Source organism: Magallana gigas, chromosome 5 (assembly GCF_963853765.1).
Source record: "Magallana gigas chromosome 5, xbMagGiga1.1, whole genome shotgun sequence".
Lineage (NCBI taxonomy): Eukaryota > Metazoa > Mollusca > Bivalvia > Ostreida > Ostreidae > Magallana > Magallana gigas.
The window spans coordinates 42091212-42108371 of NC_088857.1; the positions used below are offsets into that span (position 1 = coordinate 42091212).

The window sequence follows — 17160 nt, forward strand, 5'->3', positions numbered from 1 at the left end:
AAACCGTGTACAAGATGTCGTCATTATCATGAGCAATCCTTGATGCAACTTTACGAAGTCACTATTCCAGTCTTGCCCATTTGTCTTTTTATTCATCCAATCGAATGTAACAAAAGGGACAACAGAGTATCAAAGTGAACAATGTTGTGCTTCAATCCTTTTTAAGTCCTTTCGTATCTACAAAAAATCCTGTTTATATTCAATGGACAGTTGCCTGTCAAGATGATTAGAATCAACGCTAAAATTGTTTGTTTGAATTCGATTTTAAAACAAGTCCTTTGCTAGACAACAGAAACTAAAGTTTTGAAAACGGTAGGGGGAGTTATCCATACAATAATAATACAGTATTCTATATGTAATATTCTCCGAGAAAATGACAAAGTTCAACAGCTGATATTTTCCCCCCATAAATTATCAAAAATCCAATTACTATGACATCTCTAATATATGTACAATTGATCAGCAAAAAACATCAACCTCTTATCTTGAGAACTGTAGGAGGAGTTATCCGTACAATAGGGATACCCTTTTGGCAGCCGCCCGCCCGCCAATTCGATGACCGGATTTTCCCTTTGGAAAATCCAGTTAATTAATTCAAGGAAGCAAGTGAGGTTGCATGAAAAAACCTAGATAATATATGTGTATTCTTTTTCCAAGACAAAGGGTTAATTTGCTTGCCACGCATTCTATTTTAGGATTCTCGGTTATTTTATTCTTCATTCAATCACCTCTGCCGTGTTTATGAGGCAAAATAATAAATTGATATTCACAGATTCGAAATAAATCTACCAACGATTTAAAAAAAAAATTAATCGTCTTATTGGTACATTTTTGCATTTTTGATGAAATAATAAAGGCAATTATTAATCACAATAAATCTCTAAATTGTCTTATTATCCTCCAAATTAGTTTTAAAGCGTTTTCCAAGAAACAAATAAAAAATAACTGCATGGAGCAAAATGGATAATACAATATAATATACAATTGTATTATATATGTAGAGGGTCTGATTTTTTAAAAATGTTTGTTTTAAGTAATTTTGGGCAATGAATGTATAAATTAGATTAGAAATATGTCATAAAAGGATAATTTAATAATAATAATAAAAAAATAAAGTCCCGGGGGTCTATATACTTTTTTTTGGGGGGGGGGGGTCGATCCTGTCATCAAGCACCTGTGATGACGAACATATATCCGCTGCATCGAGTCACATATTGATTTCTGGTCCCAAAAAACGTGTGTCGGTGGTATCTTCAGGCGAAAAGCCACAACTGTGTTGGTATTACATTAACAGTTTTTATGATGATACCTGTACGTGTGTTAAACTACAATCAAAGCTATCAGGCAATACAATCTATATAGGATGGATATACATAGGTTTTTTTACCTTCGTAAATGAACTATAAACCATCGTAAGATAATATGGAATTAACATACTGCCCACCAAAAATTGCCGTATTTTAAATGTAACCGAAAATGAAACCACTTTAAAACACGAGTCAGGTTGTTTGGGTTCCACGGAGAACAGCATTAGACTTGTTGGTGGCGAGCGAGAGGCATATATCCGCCTGTATTGGTGAGTACTTTGCATGAAATATATTTATATAAATATCGTTGCGCCAAATGCTCCACAATTTCTTATCAAAGCTGTGTAAATATTATGCTATCGTTCCATTTTAAAATGATTCATACTCTTCATGGACGTTTGTGTTTTTTAGAACCAAAGATATTTTGAGTTAATACACTACACGTGTGTTATATGTTGCACATGAGATAAACAAAACCCCAACAAATGTCGTAACGATGAGAGAGAGAGGGAGCAAATATCGTTATGTAATGTTGATAGGTAAGTGTTTACAAGAATATTTAAAGTTTAAAAGACACCCTCATTGTGCACATGTAAAACTATATAGATATGCATTAATTCTACTCGTATAATGTAAATACAGAGCCACACCAGCCGTTGTATTTTCAATCAATATTCTGCACTTGCTATTTATGAGTCAGTCGGAAAACGTTATTAATAACGGTACATTTGCAGCGAGGGTTCCTAGCTTTTTTTTTTGTTACAATACGTTACATGATAAATGGCGTAAGCTAGGGCACATTTGAATGAAATTTAAGCGGTAAATAAACAAAAGATAGGCTATAACTAAGTCCACAAAGTGATTCATTTTATGTTTTGCACTAATTCCCATAACCCTTTTGATGCTCTGTTTCTTTCTAGCTTCAACACTAATGGCCATGATAACTGTGGGAGGTCTGAATTCGTTCAGCATTCTTTACAAGGAACTTTTGGATTTCTATGACACCAGAGCAGGAGACACCGCGATCATCTCGAGTCTTTGTATTTTTCTAAATTTTGCTATAGGCAGGTAGAATAGAAATATTACATTTAATATCGTTTTACAAATAACGGCAATTTTTCTATATATATGCACGTCGAAATTCGTTTTGATTATAGATTTTTGTTAAACATGGATGCATATTAAGACGTCCATAGGCGTATTGGTATTCAACAATAAATTTAAAGTAACCTTAAATTCATTTTCAGGACCATTTGCTAATTATGCCTCCGAAATCTACAGTTTTCGCGTTGTCATGTTTGTGGGGGGTTTCTTCGGATTTCTTGGGCTTTTTCTCAGTGCCTTTGTTTTAAGAATGGAACTTTGGATCCTGACTTACGGGGTGTTCTCAGGTATGCACTTTAAAGTATCAATAGTTATGTATGTTGTATATGTTGCATTGGCGTGTCGATTGTTGGTTTTAAACAGGAAATAGTGAAAATAATAAGAATTTATATGTCAGTTAATTTTTTTCTCAGTAAAGAAGCAAGAGTTTTGAATTGTGTAATACTAATTGACAGAAATTAAATATTTCTTAAAAAGCTTTCTATTCTGTTACAGGTATTGGGTTTGGATTGGTTTACAGTCCATGTTTTACTGTTGTAAACTTTTACTTCAAGAAAAGACGAGCTCTTGCAATAAGTTTCGTTCTGCTTGGCACTGGGATCGGTTCCGTTGTCTTCCCATTCATCTACCATTCTCTGATACACTGTTACGGACTACAGGGCGCAGTCCTAGTGATCAGTGCTCTCTCCCTGAACATCTGCGTTTGTGCAGCACTGATAAGACAACCACAAGAGCTCCAAAAGGGCAAAATACCTTTAAGCAAGCAAACTAGCACTGAAACCAACTCATACGAGCTGGAAAATGATATCATCAAGCCAAGAAGATCTTGCTGCGAGTGTAGCACACGTCGGCCAATACGAGAGATATTTCATTTCTCGTTGTTTCGGAAACCTTCTTTTTTCATTTACGCCCTATCATTTATGTGTAGCATTTATGCGTATTTTTCAATTTTTACCATGATACCAGGCCATGCTCGCGTACAGGGTATGAGCAGTGCTCGCGTTGCCGTTTTACTTTCCGTAAATGGCGGCGTAATGATCTTTGCCAGACCTGTCGTAGGGTTGCTCGCAGACTCTGAGATTATTCAGAAAAGAAACATCATTGGAACTTTTCTTATTCTTGGAGGAGTTTCCTCCATTATTTTGCCATGGTTTACGGGATATTATCCCTTGTTGGTTTATTCAATAACACAAGGGCTGTTCCCCGGTTCTTTCTTTATGTTCATTCCCCTTTTATTGCTGGAAATAGTTCCCCTAGAAAATCTTCCGCAGGCTCAAGGACTTTTGAATCTTTGTCTATCGTTACCTGTCGGCATTTCACAGCCACTTCCAGGTATGTGAATACTTTAACATATAAATTTTTTCATCATAAAAACTTATGCTTTATTTCGTTAAATTAATGAAATCCGTTTCATTTCAGTGGGTGATTAGTCCATTTTGAACTATAAGTAATACTAGTAATTAACAACTATATCTGAATGAAGATAAACCTTGAAAATCCATGTCACAAACCTAACCCCTGTTCCCTTTGATCGATAGTGCTGGCTTAGAAGTTAATGAATGATATGTTTTTCTTTGACTGTTTGTTACAGCAGGAAGATACTGATTTTTTGATTGATTTGTCAGAAGTCAATGTGCAGTCTACTAGTCCATCAATTACAGAGCTATATCACAATATTTTATGCAGCATGAGAGTTTACATATTTGACGATTGGCAAATAGATCTAGGCTGCATTTGATGTCGCATTTCACTAATACTGATCATCAATACAAACCGTAGAGTATCCAAATATACACTCTCCATTCTTCTAATAATACATGCACGAAAACGTAGAAAAAAACCATCATTATGATAACACAAACTGTAATTGTGTTTGGTAAATGAGATTTGACATATATTTGGTAAACTAGTATATATATGCTTTGACCTGTGTATTGTAGGATACTTGGGTATACTAGTATATTGTAGGATTCTTGGATATTCCAGTATAAGCTTTAGGGTACTTGGATATACCATACCATTTTATGCATTGATCTGTGTATAACTAGTGTAGAGTACTTTGGTATACTGGTATATACTCCGCTCTGTGCGTTGTAGGGTGGATCAGAGACGTGACGGGAGACTGGACGGTATCGTTCCGCGTGTCCGGGGGCGTGGCTTTGTTGGCGGGACTGTTGTTTTTTGTAGAACCAGCGTTTCGTACAAAATGTAAAAGAAAACGCAATACATCTCGGTGAAAGAGAATATAGACAATGATATAAACATTGTCATCTATAGTCTTGTATATTACTTTGTGACGACTTTGATGCATCTTTTACTTTTTTTGGACAACAAAAACGTACAAGTAATACTGTTTTTCATTTTATGCCATAACAGTAAATGTAATTAATAAATATGTGTGTGTTTTTTCATTTAATTTCTGTCCCAATATCTAAACCTTTATGATATTCATGTATATTTGTATTGAATATCATATTGAAACCAAATATATGTACTTTTATTTTAGTTTTTTAATCTACATTTTTGACTTCATGACATCAAAGCAAATAGATAGGGATCATTTACTTTTCATGACTACAGATAGACTAAGTTTTATGTCTGCAAGGCGCAAGTTACTCAAGATATGAATCTAAAATGCCCACCAATTGGTGTACCAACTGACAAACAGGTGCAAATCTAGCATTCTTTTGTTAATTTTTTTTAAAACGTTGAGATTATAATGATTAAGTATCTATTTGAAACGCAACATGTTTCATTGTTCTCTTCAATATTGTATTATTAATGATCATTTTTAAATTTGAACTATTTATTAGAGGTTGCATTATTGAGTCTGAAGGTAAAATGAAGGACCACCAATTTAACCACTTTATTCAGGTAATTCAACCGTTGTCGATCGTTTTCTTTTCCTGTGATTAAAATTCAGAACCTAAACGTAAAGAAGAAAATAAGGTTGAAAGTAAACTTCTAAATACCATGCAGTCATATTCATAAAAAAACAACAACCGACATTACAATTATTATTATTTTAATGCATTAAGTTATCATTTACGTGCATGTTGGAAATGAGAGCTATCAAATAAACGACGTACGCAATGCTTGTTTAAGTTCATTTCAAATCCCTATAATACCATTCATGTAAAAACGGAAGATGAGTTGTCGCTACAGCTATGATAAGAGGCCAATAGCGAAGAACACTAAGGTTTTAACAAGTAATGTTATTCTTGTTTACGAACTTCTTTGACGCCAATCTTAAAACTCTCGACTGAAAAATATCACTCACATAACAACGTACCTGATGCTTCACACAAGACTTAATATGCTTTCTTGCAGATATCGTCGTTCCAGAATCCTTTCACATAATTATTAATGGCACAGCTTTCTTTCCCAACGTTATTATCGGGTTGTCCTTTGTACCATCTTGTGTTCTCACTTTTCCCAGTTGATAATGTCACCCATTTTCCCTCCGTACCAATGTCAGTAAAATCAATCCAGTATGCAACTGTTTGTAAAAATTTATTAATGAAATTTGAGATTGTACAATTTTTAAGCTTCATTCATTCAATATGGGTAATTTGAGGTATGGAAACCGAAGGAAGCAGACTGATTGACAAACTTTAACAGTGGTGAAAGAGTATAGCCACCCCCTCCGGTTTCGTCGTTAAGGTATCTCACTCCTCACGTTTTGATTTCTTTGCGCAGATGTTCATTATATTTTAATGCAGTATGATTTTATTCATTTAAACCTCACAGAAAGATCATCATTTCATAATTACATATCATTCATAAAGAAAATTCATTTGATTTCAAAAAACAAACAAGTTTTGGGGAAACTATTTTTTTTAGTGGAAAATGACAGAAACAAGCAATTTTCAATATACTTTTCTTTTTATCATACTTTATTCAATATTCACATTTTTAACATTTGATATGTTTATGACATGTTCTATAGGTCCTGTGTGACTTGTATAAAACTAAATGTTGAGAGCGTGAAAGATGTTTAGCATTAAATCATGCAAATATATAGAAAATGTGTGAATTTTTTTTTGCCAAATTTTGCGAGAAATTTACCATTGAAGCTCCATATATCTAAAATTTGACATCACTGACTCCTATGTTGTTGGTTTTTTTTAATGTCAAAATGATACTGAATACATATCTAGGCAAACTGGATTAATCTTATAAAATTCTTGATTTTTAAAATATTTTTATTTTAAATCAAATTGTAACTATTATAGAAATTGTCTATATAAAGTGCAAAAATGTCACACAAAAATTTATGCAGCTTCATGCAATTTTTTCCGTTATCCCTCTATTCAGTGTGACCATTGTGTATAATTCAAAACAATACTTCAAGAAAAAAGTTTGCTCAATCAAAAATACTGACAACAAATCCTAATCAGGTCAAAAAGGTCAAATTTAATTTGCCATAACTCAGAGGGATGAACACTGACCTCCCATTATCTTTGTATTTTTTAAGTCTGTTTGTCTACAAATTTAAATGATATATTTCTCAGGAAATTCTTGTTACAAGTTCATTGAGGAGTGGAATAATTTTAAAATTTTAAATATTTTAAGAGACCTTCTGAAACTGCTTCGTTCTAGTTACATAATTCAATCTAATCAATATATTAGATTCACAATTGTCGTTTCTCACAGTTTTCAGAAATAAGAAGTATTTACGCAAGTTGTTGTGAGGAATACACGTACCAATTGGAAAATTCTTTGTGAGCCAGTTATTTTCATTTGCATCATTGATTTGAAGCAGTGTTGTCTTTTGGTTTCTGCAAAAAACCTTAAAAAAAAAACGTGGTTGTTGAAATAATACAGATTTATAGAAATATATAGAAATATTTTTGAACCCGATATATTTGAAATGCAATGAAATCTTAAAAGAATTTACCCCCCCCCCCCCCAGTATAATTCAATTCTTTAAGACCCAAAGTATTTCAAAATGTATTAATAATTTTAGATTTAATTTCGGGATTTTGTTATGAAAACGTTATGCTGTGGAAATTACTAGTATTTAGTATTCAATACATGAAGTTTATCAAATACTTTTTACCTGTGCTTGAAACCAGTTCATTTTTTTGCTGAATAAATGGTAGCAATGACCGTTGTAACGTTTCCATCCTTTTTTACAAACTGTGACAATGTTAAATAATCTAAGTGACTTGGATTTTTTTTTGTTATTTAGAGATAGGGACGACCATAGATAGATTGAGTCTGTTAAAATTATTAAATATAGATACATACCAAATTTTTACAATTAGAAGACACATATTTTATTCTTGTTTACCTTTATCATCTTTGTTTTCTTTTGAATGGAAGAAAACAGTTGAAAATGAAGTTCTGATATATTTTTCATCAAAACATCGTCTTCATTGAATTGTTCTGCCTCAGATGGTATTGAACGGAAGACCAGCGCCAAGAATACACAAAAAATACAAATCTCAAACGTTCTCATTATAATGTGGCATGCACTGTACAATAAGATAGTATTCATCTGTTGGATCGTTCCAACATTGATTCTTTATATAGAGGATAAAGCTTGTAATGTGTAGCAGGTGCTAGCTCACTTATATTTTGGGACATCTCGAGAGATACAATTTCATTTTAATTATGTCTAAAGTTGGACTGGTGTTTTATATCATTGTAAAGGCTATGTTCAATGAAACAATATCTCGATTCATTTCCCATGGGGGTGAGGGAGTGGGAGTGGCTGTAATTAGACTTGTGGGGAACTTATTAACCAACAGGAATCGTAATATTTCTTTTCTGTGATTGGTTTTCCATCCCAGGATAAAGGTTCACAAGTTTTATTATAGATGATTGATGTGAAAATGAAACTTGTACTAATTCACTCACGGTACAATATTAATAATATAATTTCAATTATCAAATAGATATGGAATTATCACTTATATTACAGTAGTATCCAAAGATTCCGCAAGGTATCTCTTAGGAAAACTCATCATCGCTAGCAAAGGGTTTTCGGTCCACTTTGCTCTCCATAAACCCTTGGGTTTTTGGGGAGCAAAGTGGACCGAAAACCCTTGGCTAGCGGACATGAGGAAAACTGCACTGTAGAATATATCTCGCAGGAGACCATGGGAAGTATCGTATTTGCTACTGTCATAAAATCATAAGAAAAACTAGCGCAGAGGTATCTATATCATATGTCACAGGTGCGTACTCAGTAACCACACCCAACTACTCTCACAAACAACATCTACAAGACAATCACGTGACACAAAAAAAATTTAAACCACAATCACGTGACATCCGAAACAGTACTCAACCATTAAAAATCAATGCCTGTTTGAATGAAAAAGATGAATGAATTGAATTTTACTACAACAATACTACTAATATTACTGACAAAGTGTAATACAAAATGGATGAAATAAAAACATGCGATTGTTACCCTGTGACATTACTATAATGAATACTAGACGTATTAAAAACTTAATTACTTTCCTTTATATCTGCCCTACATAAATGCAACTCAAAGGAACAATAACACTTGAGTTCAGTTGATATCAAAATATTTTTAATCGATATGTTTATTATTTATTTTTCATATTCTAAACAATGTACATTATAAACATTATGTTAACTCTTCAAGAAGTAAAACTGACATTACTTGTACTTAACAGAATTGACATCAAAATGTATCAAATAAAAAAATATATCCTTTATATGTTTTAATGTATTTTTTAAATCTTTTACATGGATATATTAGGGTTATTGTAGTGGAATATTAAAATATTGAATTTGTCGTTTTTTTTTTGGAAAACTTATCGCATAAACTTTATCGGTGACTTGTCAATAAAATGCTTTCTTTGGTGATTCATGCGGAATAATTATGAAAGTGGCGAAATTGCAGAAAAATACATAACCCAAGTTAGCGGGTTATATTTTTTTCTGCAATGATCGTTACCTTCATAACCCGCATGAAAGATCAACTAAAGCATATTATCATGATTACATTTACATCTTCTTTTAAACAAATTAATAAATTGATTGCAAAAAGTAAGTAAAATTAACTAAATTACTGTTAATGTATATCAGAATGTTAGTTAAAGACACAGTCAAATCGTCTCCTATAGGAATTTGAGTCTGACATCATCATGACTATTTTTGTGCAGTCCCTGATTTTTCTTAAGTTAAGTCAAGTGGATTCGAAACCTGTTTCGACCAATCGATATATGTGACATGTAGATTTCAGTCCTGTCAATTTTAACAGATCTATGAACTACAATCACTTTCCGTAAAAAATAGTGGGAATCATACTCGCTTGTTGTAAGAACTTGCAAATAACTACACGGGATATTTAAAATAGATAAGTTAAATTTCTTTGTTATTTAGTATTATCCACATGTATTGGATATCGGGGTTTTGAATGATTGTAATTTCAAAAAACATAATTAAGAATGGTAAATTGAATAGATATGAAACCGATTTCGTAATTTACCTTTTCTCGGTTATTGGATACATATAATGTTTAGGCCAAAGAATCATAGGCCTCATTAATTACTTAAGCTACCGTTTAATATCGGCGCATCAGAGTCGCAAGTTTCAGCTATACCATCATCTACTGAAGTCTTAGTAAAAAAATTGAGGAGATGAAGAAAAAAAATGGGTTATTCTCAAATCATTTTATTTCTTTGTGGTCACCAAACATTATCAAAGATTTCCATTTGCCCATAGTCAGATTTGAGAACCTAATGAAAGAAAAAAATCATACAATTTCCACTAAAAGAATGCCAAAATCAAATTGAATTACCAACAGTTAACTAACCCAGAATTTCCTCAATAAGATAAGTGTCCAATACACAGGAAAAACATAAGTAAAAACAAGTCAAATACATTAAAAACATTTAAAACTTACCTGATGCTTCACAACTGACTTGAATGATCCGTACATTCTGTATCGTCCAAGATTCCAAGTCGATTTATAAAATTGGTGTAGGTCCTGATTGCCTTTAAATTTGTCAGGTTGTCCCCTTCTCCAAGTGGTTCTTGTACTTTTCCCAGAGAGAATATCGCCCATTTAACCCCCGTGTCAATGTCAGTAAAACCAATCCAGTATCGAGCTATTTGTACACGTGTATATGTTATACTCAAAATATCATGTAAATGATATATCAGAGAATTGCATTAGCCAAAATGTTTTTACATGATTAGATCTAAAACGGCACCTTCCATTTTAAGAACACTTCAATGGGAAAGCTACGTTTTACTGGTATTACACTTACTTTATTTTATAGATCAACTAAATGCGCAAGTTACTCGATCTAATGCATTTCAAAGATGTACAAAGTCATTTGTTTATAACAAATATTATTTGTTAATAATGTACCGTTTGGAAAATTCCCTGAGAACCATTTATTTTCATCTGCATTGTTGAATTGAACCAGACTTGTTCTTTGGTTTCTGCAGAAAATCCGATAAAAAATTCATCATTCTTAGCATTGTTGTCGCTGTACAACTTACTTCTGTAGCGTCTACTTGGAACATTTCAAAATATCGTGGTCGCGAGTGACAAATGTTTATTAATTGGATAGGTTACGGTTCAGCGTGCTAATTTATATCAGATTTCTGATAGAAGGATGTGTGTGGAAGTGCGAAAAATAGATGACACCAAAAGTAATAGCGATTTTTGATATAGTAATCGTTTGAATTTCCCAGGTGGTACCTCAATGTAAACAAACGGGAGTTGCTTACCTTCTCTCTTTTCATATACAGGGGAAACGAGTGTCAATATAAAATGCCACAGAGTCGTGATATTTCTGTTATTTTCGACTTGAGACATATATGAGGGGTTGTTAATGATATTAAATTATAATTTTTTTTTTAAAATACAGAAAAAAATGAAAAGGGGGAAGGTAGTGCACGGTCCAGTCCACAAGCAGGTGTGTAAAGAAGCAAGAGTTTTGAATTGTGTAATACTAATTGCCAGAAATTAAATGTTTCTTAAAAAGCTTGCTATTTTGTTACAGGTATTGGTTTTGGATTGGTTTACAGTCCATGTTTTACTGTTGTAAACTTTTACTTCAAGAAAAGACGAGCTCTTGCAATAAGTATCGTTCTGCTTGGCACTGGGATCGGTTCCGTTGTCTTCCCATTCATTTACCATTCTCTGATACACTGTTACGGACTACAGGGCGCAGTCCTAGTGATCAGTGCTCTCTCCCTGAACATCTGCGTTTGTGCAGCACTGATAAGACAACCACAAGAGCTCCAAAAGGGCAAAATACCTTTAAGCAAGCAAACTAGAACTAAAACCAACTCATACGAGCTGGAAAATGATATCATCAAGCCAAGAAAGTCTTGCTGCCAGTGTAACACACGTCGGCCAATACGAGAGATATTTCATTTCTTGTTGTTTCGGAAACCTTCTTTTTTCATTTATGCCCTAGCATTTATGTGTAGCTTTTATGCGTATTTTTCAATTTTTACCATGATACCAGGCCATGCTCGCGTACAGGGTATGAGCAGTGCTCGCGTTGCTGTTTTACTTTCCGTAAATGGCGGCGTAATGATCTTTGCCAGACCTGTCGTAGGGTTGCTCGCAGACTCTAAGATTATTCAGAAAAGAAACATCATTGGAACTTTTCTTATTCTTGGAGGAGTTTCCTCCATTATTTTGCCATGGTTTACGGGATATTATCCCTTGTTGGTTTATTCAATAACACAAGGGCTGTTCCCCGGTTCTTTCTTTATGTTCATTCCCCTTTTATTGTTGGAAATAGTTCCCCTAGAAAATCTTCCGCAGGCTCAAGGACTTTTGAATCTTTGTCTATCGTTACCTGTTTGCATTTCACAGCCACTTCCAGGTATGTGAATACTTTATCATATATATTTTTCATCATAAAAACTTACAATGCCTTATTTCGTTAATGAAATCCGCTTCATTTCAGTGGGTGATTATTCCATTTTAAACTACGAGTAATACTAGTAATTAACGACTATATCTGAATAAAAATAAATCTTGAAAATCCATGTCACAAACCTAACCCTTGTTCCCTTTGATCGATAGTGCTGGCTTAGAAGTTAATGAATGATATGTTTTCCTTTGACTGTTTGTTACAACAGGAAGGCACTGATTTTTTTTATTGATTTGTCAGAGGTCAATGTGCAGTCTACTAGTCCATCAATTACAGAACTATTATATCACAATATTTTATGCAGCATGAGCGTTTACATATTTGACGCAAATTGTAACATCGACAAATAGATCTAGGCTGCATTTGATGTCGAATTCACTAAAACTGATCATCAATACAAAACGTAGAGTATCCAAATATTCACTCTCCATTCTGTTAATAATACATGCACGAAAAAGTAGAAAAACCATCATGATTATGATAACACGAACTGTAATTGTGTTTGTTATATGAGATTTGACATATTTGGTATACTAGTATATACTTTGATTTGTGTATTTGGGTATTATGTTATATGCTTTGACCTGTGTATTCTAGAGTACTTGTGTATACTAGTATGTACTTTGACCTGTGTATTGAAGGGTACTTGGGTATACTAGTATACGCTTTGACCTGTGTATTGTAGGGTATTTGGGTATACTAATATATGCTCTGACATGTATATTGTAGGGTACATTGGTATACTAGTGTATGCCTTAGTATATACTTTGACCTGTGTATTGTAGGATGGATCAGGGACGTTACGGGAGACTGGACGGTATCGTTCCGCGTGTCCAGGGGCGTGGCTTTGTTGGCGGGACTGTTGTTTTTTGTGGAACCTGCATTTCGTACAAAATGTCAGAGAAAACGCAATACATCTCGGTGACAGAGTAGATAGATAATGTTATAGACATAGTCATCTATAGTCGTGTATATTATTTTTTTTTGACGGTTTTGATACCTGTATTAACTGTTTTTGAACAAAGATGTACATGTAATGTTGTTTTTCATTTTCTGCCATAACATAGAATATAATTATGTGTGTGTGTTTTTTTCATTTAATTTCTCTCCCAATAATAGTATATAAACTTCTGAGATATATATGTGTACTAAATATCATGTTCACACCAAATATATGTACATTTGGTTTAGGTTGTTTTTTTAATATACACTTTTGACTTCATAACATCAAAGCCAATAGGGATCATTTACTTTTCATGAGTACTGATGAAATTGGTTTCATGTCTGCAAGGCGCAAGTTACTCTAGATATGAATCTAAAATGCCCAACACTTGGTATACCAACTGACAAACAGGTGCAAAGGAGTGTCAGGCCTGGTTGTTATTCTAGTATTCTTTTGTTTAATGTTTTTTTTAATACGTTGAGATTAATATGATGAAGTATCAATTTGGAACGCCACTTTGTTTTATTGGTCTCTTTTATAATGTATTATTTATAATCATTTTTTGAATTTGAACTATTTATAAGAAATTGTATCATTGAGTCTGAAGGTAAAACGATGGACTACCAATTTAATCGCTTTATTCAGGTAATTCAACCGTTGTCGATGATTTCTTTTCCTGTGATTAAAATTCAGCACCTAATCGTAAAGAAGAAAATAAGGTTGAAATTAAACTTCTAAATACCATGCAGTCATATTCATAAAAAAAAATCGACATTACAAATATTATTATTTCAATGCATTAAGTTATCATTTGCGGGCATCTTGGAAATGAGAGCTATTAAATAAACGACATACGCAATGCTTGTTTAAGTTCATTTCAAATCCCTATAATACCATTCATTAAAGGCGAAAGATGAGTTGTCGCATCAGATATTAATAGCGAAGAGTACTACGGATTTAACAAGTAATGTTATTCTTGTTTACGAACTTATTTGACGCCAATCTTAAAAATCTCGACTGAAAAATATCAATCACATCACAACGTACCTGATGCTTCACACAAGACTTGATATGCTTTCTTGCAGATATCGTCGTTCCAGAATCCTTTTACATAATTATTAATAGCACAGCTTTCTTTCCCACCGTAATTATCGGGTTGTCCACGGTGCCATCTTGTGTACTCACTTTTCCCAGTAGACAATGTCACCCATTTTCCCTCCGTACCAATGTCAGTAAAATCAATCCAGTAATACACTGTTTGTAAATACTCATTAATGAGATTTGAGATTGTACATTTTTTTTAGCTTCATTCATTCAAATTTTTGAGGTAAAATTTGAGGTATGGAAACCGAAGGAAGCAGACTGATTGACAAACTTTAACAGTGGTGAAAGAGTATAGCCACCCCCCTCCGGTTTCGTCGTTAAGGTATCTCACTCCTCACGGAGCAGATGTTCATTATATTTTAATGTAATATGATTTTATTCATTTAAACCTCACAGAAAGATCATCATTTCATAATTACACAACATTCATAAAGAAAATTCATTTGATTTCAAAAAACAAACAAGTTTTGGGGGAACTATTTTCTTGCGCGGAAGGTTTTTTTTTAGTGGAAAATGACAGACACAAGCAATTTTCAATATACTTTTCTTTTTATCATTCTTTATTCAATATTCCCATTTTTAACATTTGATATGTTTATGACATGTTCGATAGGTCCTGTGTGACTTGTACAAAACTAAATGTTGAGAGAGTGAAAGACGTTTAGCATTAAATCATGCAAATATATAGCAAATGTCTGAATTTTTTAAGCCAAATTTTGCGAGAAATTTACCTTTGAAGCTACATATATCTAAAATTTGACATCACTGACCCCTATGTTGTTGTTTTTGGGTTTTTTTAATGTCAAAATGATACTGAATACATATCTAGGCAAACTGGATTAATCTTATAAAATACTTGATTTTTAAAATATTTTTATTCAAATTGTAACTATTATAGAAATTATCTATATTAAGTGCAAAAATGTCACACAAAAATTTATGCAGCTTCATACAATTTTTTCCGATATCCCTCTATTCAGTGTGACCATTGTGTATAATTCATAACAATATTTCAAGAAAAAAGTTTGCTCAATCAAAAATACTGACAACAAATCCTAATCAGGTTGAAATTACATTTCAAGTGCAAAAAGATCAAAATAAATTGGCCATAACTCAGAGGGATGAACACTGACCTCCCATTATCTTTGTATTTTTTAAGTGTTTTTTGTCTACAAATTTCAATATACTTCTCAGGAAATTCTTGTTACAAGTACATTGAGGAGTGGGATACCTTAAAAATTTTAAATATTTTAAGAGACCTTCTGAAACTGCTTCGTTCTAGTTACATAATTCAATCTAATCAATATATTAGATTCACAATTGTCGTTTCTCACAGTTTTGAGACCAATATAAAATTCAAATGGAAATAAGAAGTATTTACGCAAGTTTTTGTGAAGAATACACATACCAATTGGAAAATTCTTTGTGACCCAGTCATTTTCATTTGCATCATTGATTTGAAGCAGTGTTGTCTTTTGGTTTCTGCAAAAAACCTTAAAAGAAAACAAAATACGTGGTTGTTGAAATAATACAGATTTATAGAAATATATAGAAATATTTTTGAACCCGATATATTTGAAATGCAATGAAATCTTAAAAGAATTTACCCCCCCCCCCGTTATAATTCAATTCTTTAAGACCCAAAGTATTTCAAAATGTATTAAGAATTTCAGAATTAATTTCGGGATTTTGTTATAAAAACGTTATGCTGTGGAAATTACTAGTATTAAGCATCCAATACGAGAAGTTTATCAAATACTTTTACCTGTGCTTGAAACCAGTTCATTTTTTTGCTGAATAAATGGTAGCAATGACCGTTGTAACGTTTCCAATCTTCTTTACAAACTGTGACAATGTTAAATAATCTAAGTGACCTGTTTTTTTTGTTATTTAGAGATAGTGACGACCATAGATAGCTTTTGTCAATATGATTCAGTTTATAGCAGCAAAACAAATATTCATAAAAAATGTACAAGTACCCTACCAATCGCTTCTGGTTTTCTTTTCCAAATATCGTTGATACTTAATTGGATTTTGTTCAACTTTGTGAACATCTGTCCACCACAGGTTTCGGATCCACTAGACTCGCAACCATTGAACGTACAGCCTGCCCCACTGCACTGTGTCTCAAAGACAGCAGTCTGTTAAAATTATTAAATATAGATACATACCAAATATTTACAATTAGAAGACACATATTTTATTCTTGTTTACCTTTGTCATCTTTGTTTTCTTTTGAATGGAAGAAAACAGTTGGAAATGAAGTTCTAATATATTTTTCATCAAAACATCGTCTTCATTGAATTGTTCTGCCTCAGATGGTATTGAACGGAAGACCAGCGCCAAGAATACACAAAAAATACAAATCTCAAACGTTCTCATTCTAATGTGGCATGCACTATACAATAAGATAGTAAATAGATGATTGATGTGAAAATGAAACGCTTGTACTAATTCACTCACGGTACAATATTAATAATATAATTTCAATTATCAAATTGATATGGAATTATCACTTATTTTACAGTAGTATCCAAAGATTCCGCAAGGTATTTCTTAGGAAAACTCATCTTCGCTAGCCAAGGGTTTTCGAGGGTTTATGGAGAGCAAAGTGGACCGAAAACCCTTGGCTAGCGGAGATGAGGAAAACTGCACTGTAGAATATATCTCGCAGGAGACCATTGGAAGTATCGTATTTGCTACTGTCATAAAATTATTAGAAAAACTAGCGCAGATGTATCTATATCATATGTCACACGTGTATCAACAACATCTACAAGACAATCACGTGACATGCAAAAACTTAAACCAC

The 17160-nt window shown here is 33.0% G+C and overlaps 1 protein-coding gene and 1 long non-coding RNA gene across 6 annotated transcripts; one reads left to right on the forward strand and one right to left on the reverse strand.

The window, feature by feature from the left end:
• The first annotated feature begins 1219 nt into the window (after positions 1-1219).
• LOC105333637 (monocarboxylate transporter 12) lies at positions 1220-14328 on the forward strand. Of its 5 annotated transcripts, none has more exons than XM_034447897.2 (6): positions 1220-1576; positions 1719-1846; positions 2228-2371; positions 2555-2698; positions 11414-12250; positions 13087-14326. In XM_034447897.2, exons 2-6 carry the CDS (start codon positions 1804-1806, stop codon positions 13224-13226), a joined length of 1308 nt encoding a protein of 435 aa, XP_034303788.2. In that variant the 5' UTR covers positions 1220-1576; positions 1719-1803; the 3' UTR covers positions 13227-14326. The 5 variants fall into 5 exon arrangements, with proteins under 5 accessions (XP_034303788.2, XP_065941623.1, XP_019925012.3 ...); XM_011436706.4 differs by lacking the exons at positions 11414-12250; positions 13087-14326 and adding exons at positions 2907-3743; positions 4509-4806 and having other exon boundaries at positions 1230-1576; XM_066085551.1 differs by lacking the exon at positions 11414-12250 and having other exon boundaries at positions 1229-1576; positions 13087-14328.
• LOC105333638 (uncharacterized) lies at positions 5263-16777 on the reverse strand. The gene is made up of 6 exons (XR_010714226.1): positions 16563-16777; positions 16333-16489; positions 7474-7553; positions 7119-7203; positions 5704-5910; positions 5263-5337 (listed from the first exon to the last, which is right to left on the reverse strand). It is a non-coding gene; the product is annotated as an uncharacterized lncRNA (long non-coding RNA).
• Positions 16778-17160: the final 383 nt, after the last annotated feature.

Bases quoted from the DNA above. Each gene is read 5' to 3' on its own strand.
- LOC105333637 (XM_034447897.2), top strand. From the start codon at position 1,804: ATGAGAGAGAGAGGGAGCAAATATCGTTATGTAATGTTGATAG. The intron at 1,847-2,227 runs GTAAGTGTTTAC...GTTTCTTTCTAG, and splicing joins TCGTTATGTAATGTTGATAG to CTTCAACACTAATGGCCATG. The intron at 2,372-2,554 runs GCAGGTAGAATA...ATTCATTTTCAG, and splicing joins TTTTCTAAATTTTGCTATAG to GACCATTTGCTAATTATGCC.